General features: G+C 46.3%; 1 protein-coding gene across 2 annotated transcripts; it reads right to left on the bottom strand.

Moving 5' to 3' along the window:
- Positions 1 to 211: 211 nt before the first annotated feature.
- Positions 212 to 26,452, bottom strand: LOC123105094 (uncharacterized). Of its 2 annotated transcripts, XR_006450698.1 has the most exons (4): positions 26,084 to 26,452; positions 25,745 to 25,801; positions 1,166 to 1,266; positions 212 to 513 (listed from the first exon to the last, which is right to left on the bottom strand). XR_006450698.1 is itself a non-coding variant. In XM_044527082.1 (3 exons), the coding sequence occupies exons 1-3, from the start codon at positions 26,427 to 26,429 to the stop codon at positions 1,259 to 1,261; spliced, it is 411 nt and encodes a 136-aa protein (XP_044383017.1). In that variant the 5' UTR covers positions 26,430 to 26,452; the 3' UTR covers positions 212 to 1,258. The 2 variants fall into 2 exon arrangements, 1 of the variants encoding a protein (XP_044383017.1); XM_044527082.1 differs by having other exon boundaries at positions 212 to 1,266.
- Between the last annotated feature and the right edge of the window lie 239 nt (positions 26,453 to 26,691).

Genomic DNA, 26,691 nt, shown 5'->3' with positions numbered 1-26,691 from the left:
CATAATGTATTAATTGTGTACCAAACATGTAACTCAGGTATTCATCTCTATGATCATATCATAGACATTTTATCCTCTTGTCACGACGATCTTCACTCTGAAATTACTTGAACCTTTCAATAATTCAGACTTGTGTTTCATCAAGTAAATATACTTAGAATCTACTCAAATCATCTGTGAAGTAAGAGCATAACAATATTCACTGCGTGCCTCAGCACTCATTGGATTGCACACATCAAATGTATTACTTCCAACAAGTTGCTCTCTTGTTTCATCTCACTAAAAAAGAGGCCTAAACATACATAAAACAAAACACAACATACAATGGCATGAATGCTACTCTGCCCAGCTCAATAATGTTAGGGGGGGACTACAGTGGTAGGGCTCGATTAATTGTACAAGTAGTCGGCTGGACCGGTCTGGGTAAGAAGAGAGCTTCTACTCTCAGGGAGACTTCTTCCTTTTGGAATCCCGCATCGTTTCGATAAATATCTGGTGCCCCTCCACCTCCAGCTTGACCAACAGAAACAAAACACATAAGGGTGTTAACTGCTTAACAAAAAAATGGACTAGCATGTGCTTTCTTATACTCCCCCCGTTCCAAATTTGAACTAAAACCACGACGAGTAATTTGGAACGGAGGGAGTAGAACCGAGAAGAGAAGGGAGGACGCCAGTGACCATAGTGCTACAATAGACAAATGCCATATTCCAGATAGAAGCGCAACAGACACCAAACCCAAGGCAGATGCCAATCATAAGCCCACAATGATCAATGTGCAGAACACCCGGGCTAAGACTAGGGCAACTATGTAGCCAAAATCAAGAGAGGGTATTTTGTCGACGAGGTAGCAAGAACCATGTTTAGCATAAAGTTTCAGGCTGCCAACAAGCTCAATAACGACGAGGAAACTTTTTTTGTAGGGCCCAGTCAACATGTGCACACTGCACATTAAACTTGCAAGTGCAGACATATCTAGTCGATGCTAATCTCATTTGCAGTCATTTTTCATGCATAACTGAATATAGGTGAGGGCATGTGCCTATGTCAATTATTTTTAGCAGCATTATCTCAATGGTAGTTGTTGTGCTTAACAAATTCAAGATGAATAGAATGTTACTAATGATAAAGCAATAAGAAGAGTTGTGATTTAGTAACCACTCACACTCTATCTGCTCCTTGATGAGTAAAGTTTGAAGCAACTACCAAAAGTTGGCCACTATGGTTGTACGCCATTGATGCCACACTGCCCGAAAAGCTAGGAAACTGCACGGGTAAAATGATTATACTTTCAAGTTACGAACCGAAGAACAAAAAAGGAAGTACAGTACGTGATAGTAAAAATACAATGGAAAACAAAACTATCACAGGCAGGGCCCAAAAGTTTACTTTTATGTTTAGTTGTTCATGGCAGCATCAATCATGTAATACGTGCAATATTAAGTACAGATATTTAGCAAGTGTTCAGTACCTAAGAAACCTTGTGAAGAACAAATGAATAATATTGATCAACCAGATGTTTCTCCAAAATATAGCAGAAACATCACATAGTACTGCGAACGGCTCCCCTCTTGGAAGGCGAGAAATGAATCGACTCAAGGCGGCCAAACAACCAGTAAGCTTTTAAAGATCATGCGCACGCACAGAACGTTTCATCCGGAGTATAGCACCAACTTTCTCTGGGTTAGCGTCGATCCCTTATCCGGACACGAGGAAGCCGAGTAACTTTCCGCCAGAAACTTCAAATGTACATTTTGATGCATTAAAGTTGATATCATACCTTCTGAGGTTGGCAAAGGTTTCTGCAAGGTCAGCCAGCAGGTTGGAACCCTTACGTGACTTGACCACAATGTCATCCATGTATGCTTCCACATTCCAACTGATTTGAGTGAGCAGACACTTCTGAATCATCCTCATGAATGTGGCCCCGGTGTTCTTCAGGCCGAATGGCATGGTGACATAACAGAAGCATCCGAATGGAGTAATGAAAGCCGTTTTTATCTCATCGGGTCCATACAGTCGGATCTGATGGTACTCGGAATAGGCGTCCAGGAAAGACAATCTCTCACACCCCGCAGTCGAGTCGACGATTTGGTCTATGCGGGGGAGAGGAAAATGATCTTTCGGGCAGGCCCGATTGATATGCTTGAAGTCAATGCACATGCGAAGTGAATCGTCCTTCTTGAGGACCATGACAACATTGGTGAGCCACTCGGAGTGATAGATTTCTCGGATGAACTCAGCTGCTAGGAGCCAAGCCACTTCCTCACCAATTGCTTTCCTCTTCTGTACGGCGGACTGTCGAAGATGTTCTTTGACTGGTTTTACTTTCGGGTCGACTCGCAAACGGTGCTCAGCCAGTCCCCTGGGTACACCCGGCATGTCAGAAGGTTTCCATGCAAAGATGTCCCAGTTCTCACGAAGGACCTGGATGAGCGCTTCTTCCTATTTGCTGTCGAGTGTAGTTGAGATGTGAGTAGGAGCAGCATCAGGATCGGTCGGGTGAATATGAATCGGCTTGATTTCACCGGACGACTGAAATGCAGAGTTAGTTGCAGGCTTCTTGGATCGCAGCAAATCACTCGGATTTGCATTTTTCCGGTATTCTTGCATTTCAACTGCTGCTATTTGTGCATCGGCGATTTTTGAGACCTTCTGGAAGCACTCTTCTGCCTTCTGCCGATTGCCAGTGACAGTGATCACTCCTCTGGGATCATACATTTTTAACTTGAGTTACACATAACATGGTCGAGCCATAAAACGCGCATAGGCAGGCCTACCCAGAATAGCATGATAAGCACTCTGGAAATCCACCATTTCAAATGCCAACTTTTCTTTGCGGTAATTCTTGGAATCACTGAAAACCACATCAAGTGCAATCTGACCGAGTGATTCAGCCTTCTTGCCAGGGATAACGCCATGGAAACTCATGTTGCTCGCACTAAGCTTGGACATCGGAATGCCCATCCCCTTCAAGGTCTCAGCATACAGGATATTTAGGCCACTACCACCATCCATCAGCACTTTAGTCAGTCGAGTGCCTTCAACAACTAAGTCGATCACCAGCGCTTGCCTCCTAGGGGTGGCTATATGTGCTGGGTGATCGGACTGGTCGAATGTAATGGCAGTCTGGGACCACTTCAAATAACTTGGTGTTGCCGAAGCAACCATGTTCACCTCTCTGTTAATGACTTTCAGTCGACTTTTGCTTTCAACATCAGCAAAAATCATCAGAGTGGAATTGACATTGGGAAAACCATCATCATCTTCATCCCTATCTTCACCTTTGTCCGACTCCTTTTTCTTCTCTTTGGGTTGTTTCTCCCGAAACTGCTGGATCAGGAGCCGACACTGTAGAGTGGTGTGTTTAGGGTAAATGAAATTGCCCTCTTCATCTTTTTTGGTGTGAATGTGGCATGGTAAATCCAACACATCATTTTCATCTTGATCTTTAACTTTCTTGGGGTTCCATGGCCTTTGGGATTCCCCTTGAACTTCCCTTGAGCCACCACTAAAGCTTCACCAGGAGCTGCTGGTTCGGCCTTCCGCTTCTGTTTCCGACTGGAATTCCCTCCTCTAGTTTTTTGGGCGACTGTTTTGTGCTTGCCACTCCGAAGTCGGTCTTCCTCTTCACCGTTAGCGTACTTGGTGGCAATCTCCATCATCCGACTCAGGAACATATCCCCTTTCTGACCGAACTTCAGATTCAACTCTCGATACTTAACGCCCTCCTTGAAGGCACAGACTGCTTGATGATCTGACACACTCTCTACTGTGTGGTGCAATGTGATCCATCTCTGGATATAATCTCTCATGGTCTCATTCGGTTTCTGCACACAAGACTGCAACTCTGTCAACCCTGCTAGTCGTTTGCATGTACCTTCAAAGGTTCTAACAAACACTCGGGCCAGTTCTTCCCAACTATATATGCTGCCAGGCGCAAACTGATTCAACCATGCTCTGGCCGAGACTTCTAACATCAGAGGAAGGTGCTTCATGGCCACTTCGTCATTGCCACCACCAATCTGAACAGCCACTCGGTAGTCCTCAAGCCAAGTGTCAGGCTTGGACTCTCTAGTAAACTTACTGATTCCAGTTGCCAATCTGTAGTTGGGAGGAATCACTGCTGCCCTGATGGCTCTGCTAAAGTACTCTGGACCTGAAACATGTACTCTGCTGCCAGTCAGATAATCTCTGTCATGGCCTTGTTTGTGTGCTTTGTGTTGGAAATATGCCCTAGAGGCAATAATAAATTAGTTATTATTATATTTCCTTATTCATGATAATAGTTTATTATCCATGCTAGAATTGTATTGATAGGAAACTCAGATACATGTGTGGATACATAGACAACACCATGTCCCTAGTAAGCCTCTAGTTGACTAGCTCGTTGATCAATAGATGGTTACGGTTTCCTGACCATGGACATTGGATGTCATTGATAACGGGATCACATCATTAGGAGAATGATGTGATGGACAAAGACCCAATCCTAAGCCTAGCACAAGATCATGTAGTTCGTATGCTGAAGCTTTTCTAATGTCAAGTATCATTTCCTTAGACCATGAGATTGTGCAACTCCCGGATACCGTAGGAGTGCTTTGGGTGTGCCAAATGTCACAACGTAACTGGGTGACTATAAAGGTGCACTACGGGTATCTCCGAAAGTGTCTGTTGGGTTGGCACGAATCGAGACTGGGATTTGTCACTCCGTGTAAACGGAGAGGTATCTCTGGGCCCACTCGGTAGGACATCATCATAATGTGCACAATGTGATCAAGGAGTTGATCACGGGATGATGTGTTACGAAACGAGTAAAGAGACTTTCCAGTAACGAGATTGAACAAGGTATCGGGATACCGACGATCGAATCTCGGGCAAGTATCGTACCGCTAGACAAAGGGAATTGTATACGGGATTGATTAAGTCCTTGACATCGTGGTTCATCCGATGAGATCATCGTGGAACATGTGGGAGCCAACATGGGTATCCAGATCCCGCTGTTGGTTATTGACCGGAGAGTCATCTCGGTCATGTCTGCATGTCTCCCGAACCCGTAGGGTCTACACACTTAAGGTTCGGTGACGCTAGGGTTATAGAGATATTAGTATGCGGTAACCCGAAAGTTTTTCGGAGTCCCGGATGAGATCCCGGACATCACGAGGAGTTTCGGAATGGTTCAGAGGTAAAGATTTATATATGGGAAGTCTTGTTTTGGTCGCCAGAAAAGTTTCGCGCATTATCGGTATTGTACCGGGAGTGCCGGAAGGGTCCCGGGGGTCCACCGGGTGGGGGCACCTGCCCCGGGGGGGCACATGGGCTGTAGGGGGTGCGCCTTGGCCTGTATGGGCCAAGGGCACCAGCCCTAAGAGGCCCATGCGCCAAGAGATAAGAAAAGGAAGAGTCCTAAAGGGGGAAGGCACCTCCGAGGTGCCTTGGGGAGGATGGACTCCTCCCTGGCCGCACCCTTCCTTGGAGGAAGGGCCAAGGCTGCACCCCCCTCTCCCTTGGCCCTATATATAGTGGGGGGAAGGGAGGGCAACCAAACCTAAGCCCTGGCGCCTCCCTCTCCCTCCCATGACACATCTCCCTCCTCCCGTAGCGCTTGGCGAAGCCCTGTTGGAATCCCGCTACTTCCACCACCACGCCGTCGTGCTGCTGGATCTCCATCAACCTCTCCTCCCCCCTTGCTGGATCAAGAAGGAGGAGACGTCGCTGCTCCGTATGTGTGTTGAACGCGGAGGTGCCGTCCGTTCGGCGCTAGGATCATCGGTGATTTGGATCACGACGAGTACGACTCCATCAACCCCGTTCTCTTGAATGCTTCTGCGCGCGATCTACAAGGGTATGTAGATCCACTCCTCCCTCGTTGCTAGATGACTCCATAGATAGATCTTGGTGACACGTAGGAAAATTTTGAATTTATGCTACGTTCCCCAACAGTGGCATCATGAGCTAGGTCTATGCGTAGTTACTATGCACGAGTAGAACACAAAGTAGTTGTGGGCGTTGATTTTGTTCAATATGCTTACCGTTACTAGTCCAATCTTGATTCGGCGGCATTGTGGGATGATGTTGGGTTTCGTAGTAATTTCAAAAAAATTCCTACACACACGCAAGATCATGTGATGCATAGCAACGAGAGGGGAGAGTGTTGTCTACGTACCCACGCAGACCGACTGCGGAAGCATTGACGCAACGTAGAGGAAGTAGTCGTACGTCTTCACGATCCAACCGATCAAGCACCGAAACTACGACACCTCCGAGTTCGAGCACACGTTCAGCTCGATGACGATCCCCAGACTCCGATCCAGCAAAGTGTCGGGGAAGAGTTCCGTCAGCATGACGGCGTGGTGACGATCTTGATGCACTACAGCAGCAGGGCTTCGCCTAAACTCCGCTACAGTATTATCGAGGAATATGGTGGCTGGAGGCACCGCACACGGCTAAGGAATAGATCACGTGGATCAACTTGTGTGTCTAGAGGTGCCCCCTGCCTCCGTATATAAAGGAGCCAAGGGGAGGGGTGCGGCCAGCCCTATGGAGGCGCAGGAGGAGTCCTACTCCTACCGGGAGTAGGACTCCCCCCAATCCTATTCCAAATAGGATTCCCAAGGGGGAAAGAGAGAGAGAGAGGTGGCCGGCCACCTCTCCTAGTCCTAGTTGGACTAGGGGAGGGGGGAGGCGCGCAGCCCACCATGGGCAGCCCCTTTCACCTTTCCACTAAAGCCCAATAAGGCCCATATGGCTCCCGGGGGGTTCCGGTAACCTCCCGGTAATCCGGTAAAATCCCGATTTCACCCGGAACACTTCCGATATCCAAACATAGGCTTCCAATATATCAATATTTACGTCTCGACCATTTCGAGACTCCTCGTCATGTCCGTGATCACATCGGGGACTCCGAACAACCTTCGGTACATCAAAATGCATAAACTCATAATATAACTGTCATCGTAACCTTAAGCATGCGGACCCTACGGGTTCGAGAACAATGTAGACATGACCGAGACATGTCTCCGGTCAATAACCAATAGCGGACCTGGATGCCCATATTGGCTCCTACATATTCTGCGAAGATCTTTATCGGTCAGACCGCATAACAACATACGTTGTTCCCTTTGTCATCGGTATGTTACTTGCCCGAGATTCGATCGTCGGTATCCAATACCTAGTTCAATCTCGTTACTGGCAAGTCTCTTTACTCCTTCCGTAATACATCATCCCGCAACTAACTCATTAGTTGCAATGCTTGCAAGGAAAGTGATGTGCATTACCGAGAGGGCCCAGAGATACCTCTCCGACAATCAGAGCGACAAATCCTAATCTCGAAATACGCCAACCCAACATCTACCTTTGGAGACACCTGTAATGCTCCTTTATAATCACCCACTTACGTTGTGACGTTTGGTAGCACCCAAAGTGTTCCTCCGGCAAACGGGAGTTGCATAATCTCATAGTCATAGGAACATGTATAAGTCATGAAGAAAGCAATAGCAACATACTAAACGATCGGGTGCTAAGCTAATGGAATGGGTCATGTCAATCAGATCATTCAACTAATGATGTGATCCCGTTAATCAAATAACAACTCCTTTGTCTATGGTTAGGAAACATAACCATCTTTGATTAACGAGCTAGTCAAGTAGAAGCATACTAGTGACACTCTGTTTGTCTATGTATTCACACATGTATTAAGTTTCCGGTTAATACAATTCTAGCATGAATAATAAACATTTATCATGAAATAAGGAAATAAATAATAACTTTATTATTGCCTCTAGGGCATATTTCCTTCAGTCTCCCACTTGCACTAGAGTCAATAATCTAGATTATACAGTAATGATTCTAACACCCATGGAGCCTTGGTGTTCATCATGTTTTGCTCGTGGAAGAGGCTTAGTCAAAGGGTCTGCAACATTCAGATCCGTATGTATCTTGTAAATCTCTATGTCTCCCACCTGGACTAGATCCCGGATGGAATTGAAGCGTCTCTTGATGTGCTTGGTTCTCTTGTGAAATCTGGATTCCTTTGCCAAGGGAATTGCACCAGTATTGTCACAAAAGATTTTCATTGGACCCGATGCACTAGGCATGACACCTAGATCGGATATGAACTCCTTCATCCAGACTCCTTCATTTGCCGCTTCCGAAGCAGCTATGTATTCCGCTTCACATGTAGATCCCGCTACGATGCTTTGTTTAGAACTGCACCAACTGACAGCTCCACCGTTTAATGTAAACACGTATCCGGTTTGCGATTTAGAATCATCCGGATCAGTGTCAAAGCTTGCATCAACGTAACCATTTAGGATGAGCTCTTTGTCACCTCCATATATGAGAAGCATATCCTTAGTCCTTTTCAGGTATTTCAGGATGTTCTTGACCGCTGTCCAGTGATCCACTCCTGGATTACTTTGGTACCTCCCTGCTAGACTTATAGCAAGGCACACATCAGGTCTGGTACACAACATTGCATACATGATAGATCCTATCGCTGATGCATAGGGAACATCTTTCATATTCACTCTATCTTCTGCAGTGGTCGGGCATTGAGTCTTACTCAATTTCACACCTTGTAACACAGGCAAGAATCCTTTCTTTGCTTGATCCATTTTGAACTTCTTCAAAATTTTGTCAAGGTATGTTGTTTGTGAAAGTCCAATTAAGTGTTTTGATCTATCTCTATAGATCTTAATGCCTAATGTGTAAGCAGCTTCACCGAGGTCTTTCATTGAAAAACTCTTATTCAAGTATCCCTTTATGCTATCCAGAAATTCCATATCATTTCCAATTAGTAATATGTCATCCACATATAATATTAGAAATGCTACAGAGCTCCCACTCACTTTCTTGTAAATACAGGCTTCCCCGAAAGTCTGTATAAAACCAAATGCTTTGATCACACTATCAAAACGTTTATTCCAACTCCGAGAGGCTTGCACCAGTCCATAAATGGATCGCTGGAGCTTGCACACTTTGTTAGCTCCCTTTGGATCGACAAAACCTTCTGGTTGCATCATATACAATTCTTCTTCCAGAAATCCATTCAGGAATGCAGTTTTGACATCCATCTGCCAAATTTCATAATCATAAAATGTGGCAATTGCTAACATGATTCGGACAGACTTAAGCATCGCTACGGGTGAGAAGGTCTCATCGTAGTCAATCCCTTGAACTTGTCGATAACCTTTTGCGACAAGTCGAGCTTTGTAGACAGTAACATTACCATCAGCGTCAGTCTTCTTCTTGAAGATCTATTTATTCTCAGTTGCTTGCCGATCATCGGGCAAGTCAACCAAAGTCCATACTTTGTTCTCATACATGGATCCCATCTCAGATTTCATGGCTTCGAGCCACTTTGCGGAATCTGGGCTCATCATCGCTTCTTCATAGTTCGTAGGTTCATCATGATCTAGTAGCATGACTTCCAGAACAGGATTACCGTACCACTCTGGTGCGGATCTTACTCTAGTTGATCTACGAGGTTCAGTAGTATCTTGTTCTGAAGTTTCATGATCATTATCATTAACTTCCGCACTAACTGGTGTAGGTGTCATAGGAATAGTTTTCTGTGATGTGCTACTTTTCAATAAGGGACCAGGTACAGTTACCTCGTCAAGTTCTACTTTCCTCCCACTCACTTCTATCGAGAGAAACTCCTTCTCTAGAAAGTTTCCGAATTTAGCAACAAAAGTCTTGCCTTCGGATCTGTGATAGAAGGTGTATCCAATAGTTTCCTTTGGATATCCTATGAAGACACATTTCTCCGATTTGGGTTCGAGCTTATCAGGTTGAAGCTTTTTCACATAAGCATCGCAGCCCCAAACTTTTAGAAACGACAACTTTGGTTTCTTGCCAAACCACAGTTCATAAGGTGTCGTCTCAACGGATTTTGATGGTGCCCTATTTAACGTGAATGCGGCCGTCTCTAAAGCATAACCCCAAAACGATAGCGGTAAATCAGTAAGAGACATCATAGATCGCACCATATCTAGTAAAGTATGATTACGGCGTTCGGACACACCATTACGCTGTGGTGTTCCGGGTGGCATGAGTTGCGAAACTATTCCATAATTTTTCAAATATACACCAAACTCGTAACTCAAATATTCTTCTCCACGATCAGATCGTAGAAACTTTATTTTCTTGTTACGATGATTTTCAACTTCACTCTGAAATTCCTTGAACTTTTCAAATGTTTCAGACTTATGTTTCATTAAGTAGATATACCCATATCTGCTTAAATCATCTGTGAAGGTGAGAAAATAACGATATCCGCCACGAGCCTCAATATTCATCGGACCACATACATCTGTATGTATGATTTCCAACAAATCTGTTGCTCTCTCCATAGTACCGGAGAATGGTATTTTGGTCATCTTGCCCATGAGGCACGGTTCGCAAGTACCAAGTGATTCATAATCAAGTGGTTCCAAAAGTCCATCAGTATGGAGTTTCTTCATGCGCTTTACACCGATATGACCTAAACGGCAGTGCCACAAATAAGTTGCACTATCATTATCAACTCTGCATCTTATGGTTTCAACATTATGAATATGTGTATTACTACTATCGAGATTCAATAAGAATAGACCACTCTTCAAGGGTGCATGACCATAAAAGATATTACTCATATAAATAGAACAACCATTATTCTCTGATTTAAATGAATAACCGTCTCGCATTAAACAAGATCCAGAAATAATGTTCATGCTCAACGCTGGCACCAAATAACAATTATTTAGGTCTAATATTAATCCCGAAGGTAGATGTAGAGGTAGTGTGCCGACCGCGATCACATCGACTTTGAAACCGTTTCCCACGCGCATCGTCACCTCGTCCTTTGCCAGTGCCCGCTTATTCCGTAGTCCCTGTTTCGAGTTGCAAATATTAGCAACAGAACCAGTATCAAATACCCAGGTGCTACTGCGAGCTCTAGTAAGGTACACATCAATAACATGTATATCACATATACCTTTGTTCACCTTGCCATCCTTCTTATCCGCCAAATACTTGGGGCAGTTCCGCTTCCAGTGACCAGTCTGCTTGCAGTAGAAGCACTCAGTTTCAGGCTTAGGTCCAGACTTGGGTTTCTTCTCCTGAGCAGCAACTTGTTTGCTGTTCTTCTTGAAGTTCTCCTTCTTCTTCCCTTTGCCCTTTTTCTTGAAACTAGTGGTCTTGTTGACCATCAACACTTGATGCTCCTTCTTGATTTCTACCTCCGCAGCTTTCAGCATTGCGAAGAGCTCGGGAATAGTCTTGTTCATCCCTTGCATGTTATAGTTCATCACGAAGCTCTTGTAGCTTGGTGGCAGTGATTGGAGAATTCTGTCAATGACGCAATCATCCGGAAGATTAACTCCCAATTAAATCAAGTGATTATTATACCCAGACATTTTGAGTATATGCTCACTGACAGAACTGTTCTCCTCCATCTTGCAGCTATAGAACTTATTGGAGACTTCATATCTCTCAATCCAGGCATTTGCTTGAAATATTAACTTCAACTCCTGGAACATCTCATATGCTCCATGACGTTCAAAACGTCGTTGAAGTCCCGATTCTAAGCCGTAAAGCATGGCACACTGAACTATCGAGTAGTCATCAGCTTTGCTCTGCCAGACGTTCATAACATCTGGTGTTGCTCCAGCAGCAGGCCTGGCACCCAGCGGTGCTTCCAGGACGTAATTCTTCTGAGTAGCAATGAGGATAATCCTCAAGTTACAGACCCAGTCCATGTAATTGTTACCATCATCTTTCAACTTTGCTTTCTCAAGGAACGCATTAAAATTCAACAGAACAACAGCACGAGCCATCTATCTACAATTAACATAAACAAGCAAGATACTATCAGGTATTAAGTTCATGATAAATTTAGTTCAATTAATCATATTACTTAAGAACTCCCACTTAGATAGACATCCCTCTAATCCTCTAAGTGATCACGTGATCCAAATCAACTAAACCATGTCCGATCATCACGTGAAATGGAGTAGTTTCATCGGTGAACATCGTTATGTTGATCATATCTACTATATGATTCACGCTCAACCTTTCGGTCTCCGTGTTCCGAGGCCATATCTGTATATGCTTGGCTCGTCAAGTATAACCTGAGTATTCCGCGTGTGCAACTGTTTTGCACCCGTTGTATTTGAACATAGAGCTTATCACACCCAATCATCACGTGGTGTCTGGGCACGACGAACTTTGGCAACGGTGCATACTCAGGGAGAACACTTCTTGATAATTTAGTGAGAGATCATCTTATAATGCCACCGTCAATCAAAGCAAGATAAGATGCATAAAAAGATAAACATCACATGCAATCAATATAAGTGATATGACATGGCCATCATCATCTTGTGCTTGTGATCTCCATCTCCGAAGCATCGTCATGATCACCATCGTCACCGGCGCGACACCTTGATCTCCATCGTAGCATCGTTGTCGTCTCGCCAATCTTATGCTTCCACGACTATCACTACCGCTTAGTAATAAAGTAAAGCATTACATCGTGATTGCATTGCATACAATAAGGCGACAACCATATGGCTCCTGCCAGTTGCCGATAACTCGGTTACAAAACATGATCATCTCATACAATAAAATTTAGCATCATGCCTTGACCATATCACATCACAACATGCCCTACAAAAACAAGTTAGACATCCTCTACTTTGTTGTTGCAAGTTTTACGTGGATGCTACGGGCTTAAGCAAGAACCAATCTCACCTACGCATCAAAACCACAACGATAGTTTGTCAAATAGACTCCGTTTTAACCTTCGCAAGGACCGGGCGTAGCCACACATGGTTCAACTAAAGTTGGAGAGACAGTCGCCCGCAAGCCACCTGTGTGCAAAGCACGTCGGGGGAACCGGTCTCGCGTAAGCGTACGCGTAAGGTTAGTCCGGGTCGTCTCGTCCAATAATGCCACCGAACCAAAGTATGACATGCTGGTAGGCAGTATGACTTATATCGCCCACAACTCACTTGTGTTCTACTCGTGCATATAACATCAACATAAATAACCTAGGCTCTGATACCATTGTTGGGTTTCGTAGTAATTTTAAAAAAATTCCTACGCACACGCAAGATCATGTGATGCATAGCAACGAGAGGGGAGAGTGTTGTCTACGTACCCACGCAGACCGACTGCGGAAGCGTTGACGCAACGTAGAGGAAGTAGTCGTACGTCTTCACGATCCAACCGATCAAGCACCGAAACTACGGCACCTCCGAGTTCGAGCACACGTTCAGCTCGATGACGATCCCCGGACTCTGATCCAGCAAAGTGTCGGGGAAGAGTTCCGTCAGCACGACGGCGTGGTGACGATCTTGATGCACTACAGCAGCAGGGTTTCGCCTAAACTCCGCTACAGTATTATCGAGGAATATGGTGGCTGGGGGCACCGCACACGGCTAAGGAATAGATCACGTGGATCAACTTGTGTGTCTAGAGGTGCCCCCCTGCCTCCGTATATAAAGGATCCAAGGGGAGGGGTGCGGCCAGCCCTATGGAGGCGCAGGAGGAGTCCTACTCCTACCGGGAGTAGGACTCCCCCCCCCCCAAGCCTATTCCAAATAGAATTCCCAAGGGGGAAAGAGAGAGAGAGGTGGCCGGCCACCTCTCCTAGTCCTAGTTGGACTAAGGGAGGGGGGAGGCGTGCAGCCCACCATGGGCAGCCCCTTTCACCTTTCCACTAAAGCCCAATAAGGCCCATATGGCTCCCGGGGGGTTCCGGTAACCTCCCAGTAATCCGGTAAAATCCCGATTTCACCCGGAACACTTCCGATATCCAAACATAGGCTTCCAATATATCAATCTTTATGTCTCGACCATTTCGAGACTCCTAGTCATGTCCGTGATCACATCCGGGACTCCGAACAACCTTCGGTACATCAAAATGCATAAACTCATAATATAACTGTCATCGTAACCTTAAGCGTGCGTACCCTACGGGTTCGAGAACAATGTAGACATGACCGAGACATGTCTCCGGTCAATAACCAATAGCGGACCTGGATGCCCATATTGGCTCCTACATATTCTGCGAAGATCTTTATTGGTCAGGCCGCATAACAACATACGTTGTTCCCTTTGTCATCGGTATGTTACTTGCCCGAGATCCGATCGTCGGTATCCAATACCTAGTTCAATCTCGTTACCGGCAAGTCTCTTTACTCGTTCCGTAATACATCATCCCGCAACTAACTCATTAGTTGCAATGCTTGCAAGGCTTAAGTGATGTGCATTACCGAGAGGGCCCAGAGATACCTCTCCGACAATCGGAGTGACAAATCCTAATCTCGAAATACGCCAACCCAACATCTACCTTTGGAGACACCTGTAATGCTCCTTTATAATCACCCAGTTATGTTGTGACGTTTGGTAGCACCCAAAGTGTTCCTCCGGCAAACGAGAGTTGCATAATCTCATAGTCATAGGAACATGTATAAGTCATGAAGAAAGCAATAGCAACATACTAAATGATCGGGTGCTAAGCTAATGGAATGGGTCATGTCAATCAGATCATTCAACTAATGATGTGATCCCGTTAATCAAATAACAACTCCTTTGTCTATGGTTAGGAAACATAACCATCTTTGATTAACGAGCTAGTCAAGTAGAGGCATACTAGTGACACTCTGTTTGTCTATGTATTCACACATGTATTAAGTTTCCGGTTAATACAATTCTAGCATGAATAATAAACATTTATCATGAAATAAGGAAATAAATAATAACTTTATTATTGCCTCTAGGGCATATTTCCTTCAGATGAAGCGGCCCGGACCGACCTTACACGTACTCTTATGTGAGACTGGTTCCACCGACTGACATGCACTAGTTGCATAAGGTAGCTAGCGGGTGTCTGTCTCTCCCACTTTAGTCGGATCGGATTCGATGAAAAGGGTCCTTATGAGGGTAAATAGCAATTGGCATATCATGTTGTGGTTTTTGCGTAGGTAAGAAACGTTCTTGCTAGAAACCCATAGCAGCCACGTAAAACAAGCAAACAACAATTAGAGGACGTCTAACTTGTTTTTGCAGGGTATGCTATGTGATGTGATATGGCCAAGAAGAATGTGATGAATGATATGTGATGTATGAGATTGATCATGTTCTTGTAATAGGAATCACGACTTGCATGTCGATGAGTATGACAACCGGCAGGAGCCATAGGAGTTGTCTTTATTTATTATATGACATGCGTGTCATTGAACAACGCCATGTAATTACTTTACTTTATTGCTAACCGTTAGCTGTAGTAGTAGAAGTAATAGTTGGCGAGACAACTTCATGAAGACACGATGATGGAGATCATGATGATGGAGATCATGGTGTCATACCGGTGACGATGATGATCATGGAGCCCCAAAGATGGAGATCAAAAGGAGCAAAGTGATGATGGCCATATCATGTCACTATTTGATTGCATGTGATGTTTATCATGTTTATACATCTTATTTGCTTAGAACGAGGGTAGTAAATAAGATGATCCCCATTAAAATTTCAAGAAAGTGTTCCCCCTAACTGTGCACCGTTGCGAAAGTTCGTCGTTTCGAAGCACCACGTGATGATCGGGTGTGATAGATTCTTACGTTCGAATACAACGGGTGTTGACGAGCCTAGCATGTACAGACATGGCCTCGGAACACATGCAAAACACTTGGGTTGACTTGACGAGCCTAGCATGTACAGACATGGCCTCGGAACACAAGAGACCGAAAGGTCGAGCATGAGTCGTATGGTAGATACGATCAACATGAAGATGTTCACCGATGTTGACTAGTCCGTCTCACGTGATGATCGGACACGGCCTAGTTGACTCGGATCATGTAATCACTTAGATGACTAGAGGGATGTCTATCTGAGTGGGAGTTCATAAGATGAACTTAATTATCCTGAACATAGTCAAAAGGTCTTCGCAAATTATGTCGTAGCTCGCGCTTCAGTTCTACTGTTTAGTTATGTTCCTAGAGAAAATTTAGTTAAAAGTTGATAGTAGCAATTATGCGGACTAGGTCCGTAAACTGAGACTTGTCCTCATTGCTTCATAGAAGGATTATGTCCTTAATGCACTGCTCAGTGTGCTAAACCTCGAACGTCGTCTGTAGATGTTGGGAACATCTGACATACAAATTTTGATAACTACGTGATAGTTCAGTTAAACGGTTTAGAGTTGAGGCACCAAAGACGTTTTGAAACGTCGCGAAACATATGAGATGTTTCGAGGGCTGAAATTGGGATTTCAGGATCGTGCCCATGTCAAGAGTTATGAGACCTCCGGCGATTTTCTTAGCCTGCAAACTAAGGAGAAAAGCTCAATTGTTGAGCTTGTGCTCAGATTGTCTGAGTACAACAATCATTTGAATCGAGTGGGAGTTGATCTTCCAGATGAGATATTGATGTTTCTCCGAAGTCATTACCACCAAGCTGCTAGAGCTTCGTGATGAACTATAATATATCAGGGACATATATGATGATCCTTGAGATATTCGCGATGTTTGACACCATGAAAGTAGAAATCAAGAAGGAGCATCAATTGTTGATTAGTGAAACCACTAGTTTCAAGAAGGGCAAGGGCACGAAGGGATACTTCATGAAACGGCAATTCAGCTGCTGCTCTAGTGAAGAAACCCAAGGTTGAACCCAAACCCGAGACTAAGTGCTTCTGTAATAAGGGGAACAGCCACTGGAGCAGAATTACCCTAGATACTTGGTAGATGAGAAGGCTGGCAAGGTCGATAAAAGTATATTGGATATACATTGTGTTAATATGTACTTTACTAGTACTCCTAGTAGCACCAGGGTATTAGATACCGGTTCGGTTCCTAAGTGTTAGTAACTCAAAATAAAAGCTACGGAATAAACGGAGACTAGCTAAAGGTGAGATGACGATATGTGTTGGAAGTATTTCCAAGGTTGATCAAATATCGTACGCTCCCTCTACCATCGAGATTGGTATTAAAACCTAAATAATTGTTGTTTGGTGTTTGCGTTGAGCATAGACATGATTGGATTATGTCTATCGCGACACGCTTATTCATTTAAGGAGAATAATGGTTACTCTGTTTATTTGAATAATACCATCCCGATCGTAGTGATACACATTTTCATGCCAAAGGTATAAGATAGTAATGATAGTACCACACAAATGTGGCACTGTAATTTGAGTCATATTGGTATAAAACACATGAAGAAGCTCCATGTTGATGGATCTTTGGACTCACTCATTTTTGAAAGGTTTGAGACATGCGAACCATGTCTATTGGTGTATATGCATGAAGAAACCCCATGAAAATGGATCGTTTGAACTCACTTGATTTTTGAATCACTTGAGACATGCAAATCATACCACATGGGCAAGAAGACTGAAAGCCTTGGTTTCAGTAAAATGGAACTAGAAAGCAACTTGTTGGAAGTAATACATTTTGATGTGTGCAGTCCAATGAGTGCTGAGGCATGTAGTGGATATCGTTATGTTCTTACTTCATAGATGATTTGAGTAGATGTTGAGTATATTTACTTGATGAATCACGAGTCTGAATTATTGAAAGGTTCAAGTAATTTCAGGGTGAAGTTGAAAGTTCATCGTGACAAGAGGATAAAATATCTATGATATGATCATAGAGATGAGTTACGAGTTTAGCACAGAATTAAGACATTGTGAAAATTATTTCACAACTGATACAGCCTGGAACACCATAGTGTGATGGTGTGTCCGAACATCATAACTGAACCCTATTGGATATGATGCATACCATGATGTCTCTTATCGAATTACCACAATACTTTATAGGTTAGGCATTAGAGACAACCACATTCACTTTAAATAGGGCACCACGTAATTCCGATGAGATGACACCGTATGAACTATGGTTTAGAGAAACCTAAGCTGTCATTTCTTAAAAGTTTGGGGCTGCGACGCTTATGTGAAAAAGTTTCAGGCTGATAGGCTTGAACCCAAAGCGGATAAATGCATATTCATAGGACACCCAAAAACAGTTGGGTATACCTCCTGTCTCAGATTCGAAAGCAATAAGGGATTGTTTCTAGAGTCAGGTCCTTTCTCGAGGAAAAGTTTCTCTCAAAAGAATTGAGTGGGAGGATGGTGAAGACTTGATGAGGTTATTGAACCGTCTCTTCAACTAGTGTGTGGCAGAGCACAGGGAGTTGTTCCTGTGGCACCTACACCAATTGAAGTGGAAGCTTATGATAGTGATCATGAAACTTCAGATCAAATCACTACCAAACCTCGTGGGATGACAAGGATGCGTACTACTTTAGAGTGGTATGTAATCCTGTCTTGAAAGTCATGTTGCTAGACAACAATGAACCTACGAGCTATGAAGAAGCGATGGTGGGCCTGGATTCCAAAATGGCTCGAGGCCATATAATCCGAGAGAGGATCCATATATAAACAAAGTGTAGACTTTGGGAGAACTACTTGATGGTCGTAAGGCTGTTAGGTACATATGGATTTTAAAAGGAAGACGGACAATGATGGTAAATGTCACCATTAAGAAAGCTCGACTTGTCGTTAAGATGTTTTCCGACAAGTTCAAGGAGTTGACTACGATGAGACTTTCTCACTCGTAGCGATGCTAAGGGTCTGTTGGAATTATATTAGCGATTACTGCATTATTTATGAAATCTTGCAGATAGGATGTCAAAACATTGTTTCCTCGACGTTTTTTCGAGGAAAGGTTGTATGTGATACAAACCGGAAGGTTTTGTCAATCCTGAAAGATGCTAATAAGTATGCAAAGCTCCAGCAATCCTTCTAGGGACTGGAGTAAGCATCTCGGAGTTGAAATATATGCTTTGGTGATGATCAAAGATTTTGGGTTTATACAAAGTTTATGAGAAACTTGTATTTCCAAAGAAGTGAGTGGGAGCACTATAGAATTTCTGATGAGTATATGTTATTGACATATTGTGGATCAGAAATGACGTAGAATTTCTGGAAAGCATATAGGGTCATTTGAAAGGTGTTTTTCAATGGAAAACCTGGATTAAGCTACTTGAACATTAAGCATCAAGATCTATAAAGATAGATCAAAAAACGCTTAATGGTACTTTTAAATGAGCATATACCTTGACATGATCTTGAAGGTGTTCAAGATGGATCAGCCAAAGAAGGAGTTCTTGCCTGAGTTGTAAGGTATGAAGTTAAGACTTAAAGCTCGACCAAGGCAGAATAGAGAGAAAGGACGAAGGTCGTCCCCTATGCTTAAGACATAGGCTCTACAGTATGCTATGTTGTGTACCGCACCTGAAATGTGCCTTGCCATGAGTCAGTCAAGGGGTACAAGAGTGATCTAAGAATGGATCATAGGACAGCAGTCAAAGTTATCCTTAGTAACTCGTGGACTAAGGAATTTTCTCGATTATGGAGGTGGTAAAAGAGTTCGTCGTAAAGGGTTACGCCGATGCAAACTTTGACACTAATCCAGATTATTCTGAGTAGTAAACTGGATTCGTATAGTAGAACAGTTATTTGGAATAGCTCCAAATAGAACGTGGTAGCTGCATCTAGGAGATGACATAGATATTTGTAAAGCACACACGGATCTGAAAGATTCAGACCCGTTGACTATAACATCTCTCACAAGCATAACATGATCAAACCCAGAACTCATTGAGTGTTAATCACATGGTAATGTGAACTAGATTATTGACTCTACTAAAATCTTTGGGTGTTAGTCACATGGGGATGTGACCTTGAGTGTTAATCACATATCGATGTGAACTGGATTATTGACTCTAGTGCAAGTGGGAGACTGTTGGAAATATGCCCTAGAGGCAATAATAAATTAGTTATTATTATATTTCCTTGTTCATGATAATCGTTTATTATCCATGCTAGAGTTGTATTGATAGGAAACTCAGATACATGTGTGGATACATAGACAACACCATGTCCCTAGTAAGCCTCTAGTTGACTAGCTCGTTGATCAATAGATGGTTACGGTTTCCTGACCATGGACATTGGATGTCATTGACAACGGGATCACATCATTAGGAGAATGATGTGATGGACAAAGACCCAATCCTAAGCCTAGCACAAGATCATGTAGTTCGTATGCTGAAGCTTTTCTAATGTCAAGTGTCATTTCCTTAGACCATGAGATTGTGCAACTCCTGGATACCGTAGGAGTGCTTTGGATGTGCCAAACGTCACAACGTAACTGGGTGACTATAGAGGTGCACTACGGGTATCTCCGAAAGTGTCTGTTGAGTTGGCACAAATCGAGACTGGGATTTGTCACTCCATGTAAACGGAGAGGTATCTCTGGGCCCACTCGGTAGGACATCATCATAATGTGCACAATGTGATCAAGGAGTTGATCACGGGATGATGTGTTATGAAACTAATAAAGAGACTTGCCAGTAACGAGATTGAACAAGGTATCGGGATACCGACGATCGAATCTCGGGCAAGTATCGTACCGCTAGACAAAGGGAATTGTATACGGAATTGATTAAGTCCTTGACATCGTGGTTCATCCGATGAGATCATCGTGGAACATGTGGGAGCCAACATGGGTATCCAGATCCCGCTGTTGGTTATTGACCGGAGAGTCATCTCGGTCATGTCTGCATATCTCCCGAACCCGTAGGGTCTACACACTTAAGGTTCGGTGACGCTAGGGTTATAGAGATATTAGTATGCGGTAACCCGAAAGTTGTTCGAAGTCCCGGATAAGATCCCGGACGTCACGAGGAGTCCCGGAATGGTCCGGAGGTAAAGATTTATATATGGGAAGTCTTGTTTTGGTCGTCGGAAAAGTTTCGCGCATTATCGGTATTGTACCGGGAGTGCCGGAAGGGTCCCGGGGATCCACCGGGTGGGGCCACCTGCCCCGGGGGGCCACATGGGCTGTAGGGGGTGCGCCTTCGCCTGTATGGGCCAAGGGCACCAGCCCCAAGAGGCCCATGCGCCAAGAGATAAGGAAAGGAAGAGTCCTAAAGGGGGAAGGCACCTCCGAGGTGCCTTGGGGAGGATGGACTCCTCCCTGGCCGCACCCTTCCTTGGAGGAAGGGCCAAGGCTGCGGCCCCCATCCTCTCCCTTGGCCCTATATATAGTGGGGGGAAGGGAGGGCAATCAAACCTAAGCCCTGGCGCCTCCCTCTCCCTCCCATGACACATCTCCCTCCTCCCGCAGCGCTTGGCGAAGCCCTGTTGGAATCCCGCTACTTCCACCACCACGCCGTCGTGCTGCTGGATCTCCATCAACCTCTCCTCCCCCCTTGCTGGATCAAGAAGGAGGAGACGTCGCTGCTCCGTACGTGTGTTGAACGCGGAGGTGCCGTCCGTTCGACGCTAGGATCATCGGTGATTTGGATCACGATGAGTACGACTCCATCAACCCCGTTCTCTTGAACGCTTCCGCGCGCGATCTATAAGGGTATTTAGATCCACTCCTCCCTCGTTGCTAGATGACTCCATAGATAGATCTAGGTGACACGTAGGAAAATTTTGAATTTATGCTACGTTCCCCAACACTTTGTTCCTGTCGACCAGACCTTGAACGAGGATAGATCTCGCATCAAAATCTGGCTCTCTGGGGTCGACCGGAATTCTTCGTCCAGCGCTGTGAGGGCGTCTGTCATCGTGCTATCGAGGCACATATGACCCACTCCTCAGAGGAGGCGTGGGCACTCGACGACGATCGTCATGGTCTCGGTGATCATGTTGCTCACGGTTTCTGTACTGATCTCGCCGGTCCCCATGTCCCTCACGCCGCGAGGGCGATCTTGGGCTGTGAGCCGACTGAACAGTGTCTGCCATCACAGATCTGCTATGAATCCTATTCCGCGACTGAGATACCGTTGTGTTCAGTTCTCCAGCTGTCCGGAGTAAAGCCTGGATCTGCATCAAACCTCTGCGAGCCTCCGACTGGGAAGGCTGAATCGACTCTGCTATTCGGGCTGCAGCTGTGAGATTCTGAATCGGAATTCGGTATACCTGAGTTGAGGGCGGGAAATGCTGTCGTCGACTGGATTCAGGAATCCGCTGCTGAGCACGCTCGTCCAGTGCGTGCCGAAGGTTCTCCAGTCGAGTGCGCTCAGCCAAGTTGGTCAGGCGCGCCTCCTCCAAGGCCCGGGCCTCGGGGGTCTCTCCAACGATATGAGTGTGAAGTGCATCCATATTGCGGCAGCGGAGCTCTTCCCTCTGCTGCAAAGAAAAAGGCTCGGGGCGGTACTCTTCATGAACACGCAACGGATCGCCACCGCCATCACCACCATCCTCGCGGGTGAAGCCAGGAGAACTGTGTGGTCCATTGACCATCAGAACTTCCGCCGCGGGGTCACTGCTGTCGCACTCGGATGCAGTCTCGACGGAGCGAGTCGACAGGTCGAACATGCCGTAGAGAGTTTCGTCGGGCTCGATTGCCGCGACCTGTGGAGTGGCCGACTAGCGGGCCACCGCATGCCTCACCCACCGCTAGAGTCATGACCGGCCGGAACGCTTGCGCCGGCGGACAGTGGGGAGCGAGGATGCTACGGGAACCGACCGATACTGAGTCGACGGCTGCCGGAGGAGAACGCCACGGACGCACACGCTAAAGTGCGTCGCCCCGCGAGCGGGGAGCGCATCAACGTCGAGTGGAGCCTCTTGGAGCCAGGCGGAGTTGTCGACGACGAAGATGAGCGCGCCGAGATGGATCTCACGGCCCTCAGCCAAACCTCCGCCGGAAACCATGATCATGGGAATCGAGGAAAACGCAACTTTCACCGAAAAATCGCTAAGACACCTGCCCCAAGGTGGGCGCCAACTGTTGTGGTTCTAAAGCTGACAGTAGAATTGGGGGTAGGTATGTAGAGGCAAGGTCCTAGCTACGGCGAAGTTGTAGACACGAGATTTACGAGTTCAGACCCTTCGCGGAGGAAGTAACAGCCCTACGTCTCGGTACCCGGAGGCGGTCGACTGAATTATGCGTGTGTGATATTACAGGGGTGCGAACCCTTGTGCCTGTGGAGGGGTGGCTTATATAGAGTGCGCCAGGACCTCGGTACCCGGAGGCGGTCGACTGAATTATGCGTGTGTGATATTACAGGGGTGCGAACCCTTGTGCCTGTGGAGGGGGTGGCTTATATAGAGTGCGCCAGGATCCCAGCCAGCCCACGACGCCAAGGGTTCAATGTTCATAAAGAGAGAGCGTTACAGGTAACGTCTGTATTAAAGTGACATAAATGATCATTAAGTCTACGAGTAAACGCTCGATCGTTGCCGCGCTGAGTGATTTTAGGTCTTCTGGTTGTCGAGTGATAGTCTTCATGGTCGAGTGACTTAGAGTCTTCCGAGTGGAATACTTCATGTTCGAGTGGATGATGACTTCTCAAATGCTTCTGGTTTTAGGGTGATGTCCTAGGGAAGGGTGTCTAGGCCAGGCCTATGACCCTATCCTAGGTATATAGCTTCATCACCAGGGGAAACCCTAGATCTGGGTCTACCGGATCGGACGATGACAACGCCTTCGATGGCGTGCCCCCTCCTGAGGGCATCGTTTTGAAACAGGAGCTGGCTGGAGGGGACGAGGAGGAGCGGTGTTTCATCTACCGCAAGGCCGACGACGGATCCCGGCGGCATGGCGCTGCGGAGTTTCGGTGACGGACGCGTGTGGATGAACTCGCGCAGGAGGACAACATTGTCTGGCGTCGTGGTGGCGTCGATGACAAAGAGACCTAGCACGGTAGATGCAACAGTACAACTCTGAAGATGGATTGGTGGCAGGTGGCTGCGGCGGCCTCATACCCGGCAGGCGTCCTGGTTGAGGAGTGCGCCAGACTGGTGGGTGCCCCATACCTGGCAGGCGTCCTGATTGAGACCTCACGTTTTAGATGTTAGGTTTGGCTGCGAGGTCTGTTTGGTATTAGGCCCAGACTATCAACATCCCTATATCAACTGGATTGAAGTAGCGACAGATCTTGCCTAGATGGTGGCTTTAGTCTTACTATTGTATGACTTTGTAAGGTTTGGTGTGAATAATGAATAAAGTGGCTGCATGCATCGTCCAGATGCAGAGGCCGGGGATCCTCCTCCATTTCTAAAAAAAAGCAACTCAAACCCCAAGTGTCTTAACTCAACAAAGTCTACTTCAATGATGCATGCTAGCTTAATTTCATAATTTGCCATCACACTCGCATCGAGTTGAATAATAGCAGCAACTCAACTCAAAACAACTCATATGTGTAGTGACCAGTCTGTTTTGAGTTGTTAAAGCTGTCTGGCCTGCTGGTGACTAATCACGCACCTAATTCTTATCCATCTAACTCTAACCACATGCACTTGGGCGCAGATTCGATGAACTAGCAATGATTTATCAAGTCCATCGATATGTGACGTGTTATTTACATAGCTGGACAAATCAATTAGTAGTGGATGCGATAGCTGGACAAATCAATTTGTAGTGGATGCAACTGCTGCCTTATTAACAAGAAGGGCTTGCTGTCTAGCTTGCAAGTCTTGTTTGAATATATAACGATTGATTTGCATCATAATTAGGTAAGGCAGCAAGATGGTTGCAAATGCAATGAACTTTTCTTGAGATCTGGTAGCTAGGTCTAGTTTAGAGCATCTACAGCCGAACATCTCAAACCCGCCTCATACGCCCGGGCGGGCCGCCCGGTCACTATCCGGTCGTGAACTCTCGATCTAGACGGGCGTCTCATAAACGCCCGAGATGACCGGCACCCCTCATATCCAGCCCAAATATGGGGCCGATATGGGGGCGCCCGGGCAAGCCCGCCACGTTGGACTAACGGTGTGGTCCCACGTGGAAACGCCCGGAAAGTCGACGGTCCGAAGCTCGTCTCCTCCGTTGGACAGATGTCGCCACGTGGTGTCGCTCCGGCGGGCCACGTAGTGCCTAGCCCAGCTATATAAGTCGATCGGCGGAACTAAAACCCTACCATCCTCATTTTCCTCCGCCTCTCCGCCGCAGCTGCCACTTTCCACTCCGCCATGGCCCCATGCTGTTGGGTGAGGAGTCACCCATTTCTAACGCCGAAGCGCCGGTTTGAGCTCCTTGAGCATATCCGGGCAAGGCGCCAAGCCCGGATCAACGCGGGGCTACCTCTGGATGCACTGAATCTGGAGGAGGAAGAGGAGGAGGTAGAGGAGGATGAGTCGGAGGAGGCAGACATGAGAGGACGCTGGCGACGGGGATCTGCAGGCGGAGCAGTAGGCCATCTTTGATTTCCTCTGCTCGGAGTCGGCTGCCGAGGCCAGACGCCGTCGCCGACAGGAGATGGAGGCCGCGGAGGAGGCGGAGATGCTCACCTACATGAATGAGGTCGAGCAGGAGAAGGATGAGTCGGAGCCGTCCTCCCCACCCGTCCAGCTGTTGCTCGGCACCGTCGTCATGGACACCTCCGACGATGAAGATTGGCTAGGGTCCTACATAGTATGTAGTACATAGGTTCTTTTTTTATTGCGTGGTTTGTATGGATCTAGAAAATGAAATATGAGAGATTCGGAAGCAAAGTGCCTAATTTGAGGCGTGACCGATACTGTCCGCGGACACGCTCGATCACGTCCCCAAGCATTTGAGGGACCGGATTTGCAAAGTCGGGCTGTAGATGCTCTTATTACTCTATCTTGGGGCAGACAGGAACTAGTAAGATTCATCCGTTGATATCATCAAAATTAGTAAAACAAAAGAAAATGTAGACCCTCGGTAATCGGCATCCAATGGACAAAAAATTGAATCAACAAATATCTTACCAGAGTGGCCGGTGATGGCTCCTGCCCCCGTTCCACCTCGCTTTATTGCATTGTTACCTGCACATAAGATGAGAAAAAACCACAAACTGTTATTTTGTTTTAACAATATTACAGCATTTATAAAACAGAAAATAGCAAAATAAAAATAACAATGTAGCAAATCATGCGGCCAACAGCAAAAATCATCCAAAAGCAATCATCCAAGCTGGTAGCAACTTGGTAGCAGCCCCGACCACCGTGGGCGTGGGGAGTAGCGTTGCACTGCACGAGGAGGACGGCGGAGAACGCCATGGATTTGGACGCGCGACGTCTGATGGCAGAGATCCATGCTGGCCGGACCTGAGCTTGGCGGCGCGGTCGAGAGGAGTAGGACAGAGCCGGGACGTTGAAGCTTGCAGAAGGTGCGCCCCGCGCATGGTGGCGGAGCTTGTCGGGGCAGAGCTGGTAGGTGGTGGTCGCGCCGGACCGGCGGAACAAGGAGGCGGTGGAGATGGCCACCAAGGTCGACGGTGTGGGAGGCGAAGGAGGCCCGAACCGCTGGCGGCGGCGCCGACCGGAGGTGACTCACCCGTGGTCTGGAGCACGAGGAGGCGCTGCCGCGCTGAGGAGAGCGAGAGGAGCAGCTGCCGTGCTCGTGCTGAGGAGAGCGAGAGGAGCAGGAGGGAGGAGGAGACGCGACGGGCATAGGCGGGAGGAGAGAGAGCAGAGATTGCGTGAGGTGAGGGAGTGAGGAAAAGATAAAGTTCTGCACGTGGCAGAGCTGTGTCCACGCGGCACAGGGTCCTAGGCTCCCAGCCCGTGCGAGTGGAAACCGGAGGATGGAACGACACGATCCTCTGCAGGAACAGCAACGTTTTCCTTTTCCGAGCAATGCTAGTGGGACTATTTGATTAGATTAAAAAAGAGAATTAGGCCCACCCCACCTGAAAATCAGGGGGGCATGTATG

This window comes from Triticum aestivum, chromosome 5A (assembly GCF_018294505.1).
Source record: "Triticum aestivum cultivar Chinese Spring chromosome 5A, IWGSC CS RefSeq v2.1, whole genome shotgun sequence".
Lineage (NCBI taxonomy): Eukaryota > Viridiplantae > Streptophyta > Magnoliopsida > Poales > Poaceae > Triticum > Triticum aestivum.
This window is presented reverse-complemented; position numbering and strand designations above follow the sequence as displayed.